This window comes from Erpetoichthys calabaricus, chromosome 4 (genome assembly GCF_900747795.2).
Source record: "Erpetoichthys calabaricus chromosome 4, fErpCal1.3, whole genome shotgun sequence".
In the NCBI taxonomy this organism is placed as follows: Eukaryota; Metazoa; Chordata; class Cladistia; order Polypteriformes; family Polypteridae; genus Erpetoichthys; species Erpetoichthys calabaricus.
Window position 1 is genome coordinate 244,944,797 of NC_041397.2, and position 6,000 is coordinate 244,950,796.

Sequence of the window (6,000 nt, forward strand, 5' to 3'; positions counted from 1 at the left end):
TTGGAGGACAGCATTCCAAGAGGCCTTGCTCCTTATAAGACCTTTGCTAGTAGTATATGTTAGGTCTTTCCATTATTTGTACACCCTTGCAAGCTAATTATTTTAAAAGTAAAAAAAGAATATATAATCTTACCTTTATCACCAAGAGTAAGTTTGGAAAACTTTCAAAATGAGTCTTTGCTGTCTTTGTATATGCTGAACGCATTAGCTCTGTAAAATAAATGTTACACCTTAATATTATTTTAGATTATAAGAACATTACTGAGCATTAAGTAATAGTTCTTACTAGGTTTATCAAATGATTATAGAAATAAGAGTTATTTACAAAGTACACTGTGATTGTGATTAATTGTGTGTTTAAATTTACATGGATGAAGTTCCAATTTAAGAGTTTCAATTTAAAAAATACAAAACTGTTTTTAAGGGTAAAGGAAAATAGAAAACATTTGTAAATTTGGTTTAATTGTATTGTGTTTGGCCATGATATAACACATGGCAAACAATATAAATCTACACAAACAAAATAAGACTAGGCCAGGAGTCTGAGAAGTTTCTGGAAGAGCCCTGATGCCTGTAAGGTTTTGCTTCAACCAGTTTCTTGAGCAGAAGGAAATTCTTGCTGTTACCAGAACTTTCTACTTTGTCTGATGATTTCCCTTGTCTGTTGTTCTGTAGTCACAGAAATTACAAACCTTATGGGCCATACCTCTCCATGAACTTCACACTGAAACTGTAATATTTAATGCACAGGTGTTTATTTAGTCTTTGTTCTTTTTTCATTATACTGTAGTTGTTTAACAGGCTAGGTTGTTATTTGTTCATTTTTTTACTTAATTGTTAAAAATAAGTTGTACATAACAGTAAGAGCAGCTATATTAACAATATTTGCACATGTGTATTTGTATCAATAGACAGGGGCTTGAATCCAGAGAAAGAAACTGCGGGATGGAGATGTTAATAATAGATTCCTGGTTACAAAATATTTTGTTGATTTTTTTCCAGAAAGTAAAATTTACACTGTCAGATTTTTTAAAGCAATAAGATATTCCTCTAACAGAAATAATTAATTAATTTCACATTCACAAAGTTTGTGCAATGACCTGGATCTGTGACTGCATAGTCTCTGCACTCCTTTATCTGATGTTATGATTTCATAGCCATCAGTCTAATTGTTTTAAAGGAGTGATAAGGCAGCAAAAAATTTTTACATAATGTATGCTGACTTACCTTTCTGAAACCACAAATTCCTCTCGGCCTTAATATATTTTAGCATCATACACATGTGACAACTCACATACAGTATGCACTGAATGGCTGATTTGATCCTTTAAACTCTGCTCAGGTTACACGGTAAACCCAGTTAAAATAATTGTCAGTTATTTCTTTCCTTTAATCATCCACTGTGTTAATCTTCATTCAGAAAAGGGTGTCTACCACAACTTTGTTCCTTCAAAGTGGTGCTGTATCATGCTTATTTCATCTACTTTTAACTGAAGGATCGTATACATTTAAAGTAATGTGATTGCATGTTAAAAAGTCTATTTAAAATGATTGGCAAAGATGAAATGAAAGCAAAGAGATTCACAAATGAGCTGAAATGGGACTGAAACTTCCTGAGACTGAGCATCTATGAGCATGTGAACACCTACATTCAGCAAGTATGAGCACAAATAAATGGTGAAAATTGAAAGCTGGTTTCTATGATGTGGACACGGGCATTCAAGACATACAGTATACTAATCATACCTTCCTGCTTGGGATGGCATAAAACATATGAAGTGTAAATGTTTATCCCTCTGTTAATGTAGAAATTCTCTGGTACTTCAGTTTTCTTTCAAATCAAAAGGTTATACATAATAACTGGCAAATCAAAATTGACTTGGTATAATTGGGTACGTGTGAGTATATACCGTGATCATCCAAATCTTGTTCCTGAGTGTGTAGCTGGTATGGGCTTTAGAAAATTAAGTGTTTAATGGTTGAAATATTAGATTGATGGATATTAACATTACCATATTTTCTTTTAAACTGATTTCTTTTAGAAGATACATTTCAAAATAGCAGTAAAGATAATGGTACTCTATAAGGATAAGGGTAATTTATATTCTGTAGCTCTGTAGTATATTTGGAGTCTTTACTTGATTCATCATTTAAGACTGCTCCTAGAGAATGAGAATTTTAGACCACCCTATGCAAAGTATTGTTACCATGACTACCATTAGGTTAAACAACATTAGAAAATAGATGGCTACATAAAATAAAAATGGAACAGGAAAAAGAACACCTTGTGGTATTTTCAACGTCTGAAAAATGTACTTGGGGAAAGAAACTTACTTTGTGAAGGTTTGCAAACATATTTCTTTATGTCTGTGAAATGCAAGAAATTGTAGAGTACTTTTGCTATAATGTAATAATCCCCTCTGACAAGATAAAAACAATACTTGTATTGAAATGTCTTTCCTTCTTTCCTTCTTTTTTTTCACAGCATCTTGACCACAAATTAAATAAATTGGTTAAAAAATAAATGCTGCATCTGATTACTTGTTTTTACACTCTGCTAATTACTTTCAAACAAAGTTGTAGCATTGTCAGATTTGGCTGATGATTTGGTGGGTCAGGGGATCAGGTTCATTATACTGAATCTCTTCAGGTATGGGCAGCCACGATTGTGTCTCACATTATGCAGCACGCAACATGCTTGCACAATGCGACACACTTTCTGTGGAGCAGCACTCCAACAGTCTTATCCAGACAGCGCCAATGGCCCTTAAGCTTCCCTATAGTATGTTCTAACACTATTATCATTATAACGTCACTCTTTGTTCAGTCAGAGGATTGGCAAGCGGGGTGAGAAACCACGTCTTCACTGGGTACCTGCTGTCACCTAAGTAATTGTGTTATATGGTTACATTATATAGATAACTTACAATTTTTAGCAAAGGATTAATATTAAATGTTGTATCTTACCAAGAAGCCAGCCATCACACACAAGTTTTTCAACTTTGCTCCTAACACTACTATTTCTCTGAATGAATGAATCATGAGTTGAGCAAGGCCATCTCACCACAACATTGAGAAAATTTTTTGCACCACGGATAATTTTAGAGTGGAAGTGCTTTCAGTTTACATAAGTAAATTCGTTTTCTGAAGGCACCTTTATAGCAATGTGCATGCAGTTGACTGCTCTGATTACATTTGGAAAACTAGACGTTGCTGTTGGAGGCCACTGACATTTTCCCTCCTCATCTTTTCTGATTTCTGTTTTTTCACTAGTTTTGCAGCTGACTATGGTCAGTGTCACTACTGGTAGCATGAGGCGATACCTGGACCATACAGAGGTTGTACAGATTGTCCAACTTCTCCAGGATGGCACATCAATACGTGCCATTGCCAGAAGGTTTGCTGTTTCTCCCAGCACAGTCTCAAGGGCATGGAAGAGATTCCAGGAGGCAGGCAGTTACACTAGGAGAGCTGGACAGGGCCATAGAAGGTTCTTAACCCATCAGCAGGACTGGGTGTCTGCTTCTTTGGGGAAGGAGGAACAGGATGAGCACTGCCAGAGCCCTACAAAATGACCTCCAGCAGGCCACTGGTGTGAATGTCTCTGACCAAACAATCAGAAACAGACTTCATGAGGATGGCCTGAGGGCCCAACATCCTCTAATGGGCCCTGTTCTCACTGCCCGGCACCGTGGCGCTCGATTGACATTTGCCATAGAATACTAGAATTGGCAAGTCCACCACTGACACCCTGTGCTCTTCACAGATGGGAGCAGGTTCACCCAGAATACATGTGACAGACGTGAAAGGGTCTGGAGAAGCTGTGAATGACATTATGCTGCCCGTAACATCATTCAGCATGACCGGTTTGGTGGTGGCTCAGTGATGGTCTGGGGAGGCATATCAATGGAGGGTCGCACAGACATATACAGGTTAGACAACGTCACCTTGACTGCCATTAGGTATCGGGATGAAATCTTTGGACCCATTGTCAGACCCTATGCTGGTGCAGTGGGTCCTGTTTCAGTCCATCTGATGCTACCAGGTTGCACCTCAGACTGTCCAGGAGTTCAGTGATGTCCTGGTCCAGATCTGAGAGGAGATCCCCCAGGACACCATCCGTCATCTCATTAGGAGCATGCCCCGACGTTGTCATGCATGCATACATACAAGCATGTGAGGGCCATACAAACTACTGAGTATGATTTGAGTTGCTGCAATAAAATTTTTGTACTTTGATGTTCGAGGTGTCTTTGAATTCAGCCCTCTGTAGGTTGATAATTTTCATTTCCATCAAACGATGTAGCATCCTTTCATTCCTAACACATTACCCAGTCCATATCACTATAGATATCCAGTATTATTTTTTCCCATTGAGATCTGATGTGTTTTTAAAGTGTTCCTTTAATTATTTTACCAGTTTTACCAAAGACATGCAGGTTAGGTGCATTGGCAATTCTAAATTGTCCCTAGTGTGTGCTTGGTGTGTGGGGGTGTGTGTGTGTGTGCACTCTGCAGTGTGCTGGCGCCCTGCCTGGGGTTTGTTTCCTGCCTTGTGCCCAGTATTAGCTGGGATTGGCTCCGGCAGACCCCCGTGAAACCGTAGTTAGGATATAGTGGGTTAGATAATGGATGGATGGATGGATATATATATATATATATATATATATATATATATATATATATATATATATATATATATATATATATATATATATATACGCATATAGTCACGCTCATGAACATAGAAGACAGCTGAAGGGCTCAAGTGGCTGTAATTCTACATCTGCTCCAAGGGTTGGCACTGTGTCCTAATGCCTTTTCTCTTCCTCCATCTGCAGACTGGATGACGAACAGCTACAACACCTCTGAAACCACTGTTCCTGGACCCACCTCTTTTTGACTCCACCATCTTTGTTCTCTTGGAATTCTGGTCTGAAGAAGCATCTCTGCAATTATTGTGTGCTTTTCTCTGATTTTGATTTCACCAATTATATGGGGAGACCACATATAGGACTGTTGTCTTGTACTATACATATATAGTAGCCATCCCCTGCAGATCTCCCTGCCTAGTAGTGAAACAGGACAAACTTTAAAAATCAACAAACAAAAAGGTATCGCTAGTTAAGTGGAGGCAATGTACACTCCAAAATGCAGAGGTAGACCGACTCCCCACTCCTGATGTCGTGCTTCCCTTTCCCCACGGCCCGCAGTCTCTCTCACGGATTAGCATGAATATATCACCCTGCAAGCGAACTTTGATTCTTTGTGCGATGAGAGAAGTCCCAGAATCAACCGGAATGTTCAAGAAAATCTATACTAATAAAAAGGCAAAGCCCTCACTGACTCACTCACTGACTGACTGACTGACTGACTCACTCACTCATCACTAATTGTCCAACTTCCCGTGTAGGTGGAAGGCTGAAATTTGGCAGGCTCATTCCTTACAGCTTACTTACAAAAGTTAGGCAGGTTTCATTTCGAAATTCTACGCGTAATGGTCATAACTGGAACCTCTTTTTTGTCCATATACTGTAATGGAGGAGGCGGAGTCACATATCGCGTCATCACGCCTCCTACGCAATCACGTGAACTGAAAACAAGGAAGAGATTTACAGCACTACTCAAACGCAGGAACGAAGGTAAATGACGTTAATTGTTGAGTGTCTTTTAATACTGTGTAAGCATACATATTAACACATGTGCAATTAAACGTGTGCATTTACGGGGTGATTTCTCAGGCTTAAAAGCTTGCCTTTTATTAAAAAGGTAAATGCAAACTGCTTTCATTCTGAAGGGCACAAACCACGTTTGATTTCATGCTCAGGAGTAAGCTCAGCACACAGCTTGGTCATATTACAACCGGAGGGGCGAACTGACAACGTGGTATACAAAGAGATCCTTAACAAATAATTATTGATTCATTTTCCCTCAGTTTAAAAAGGTTTACTTTTCTTCTTAATAAAAATTTTAAAGCAGTACTTCCCCGCTGCGAAGCAC

At 38.6% G+C, this 6,000-nt stretch overlaps 1 protein-coding gene across 1 annotated transcript in view; it reads right to left on the reverse strand.

Annotated features, from left to right (window-relative positions):
- Positions 1-6,000, reverse strand: part of LOC114650730 (interferon-induced GTP-binding protein Mx-like) — a 50,723-nt gene that overhangs the window by 14,894 nt on the left and 29,829 nt on the right. The window contains exon 12 of the mRNA XM_028800543.2: positions 134-210. Coding sequence (XP_028656376.2) covers positions 134-210 — 77 coding nt within the window. The remainder of the gene's footprint in view (positions 1-133; positions 211-6,000) is intronic.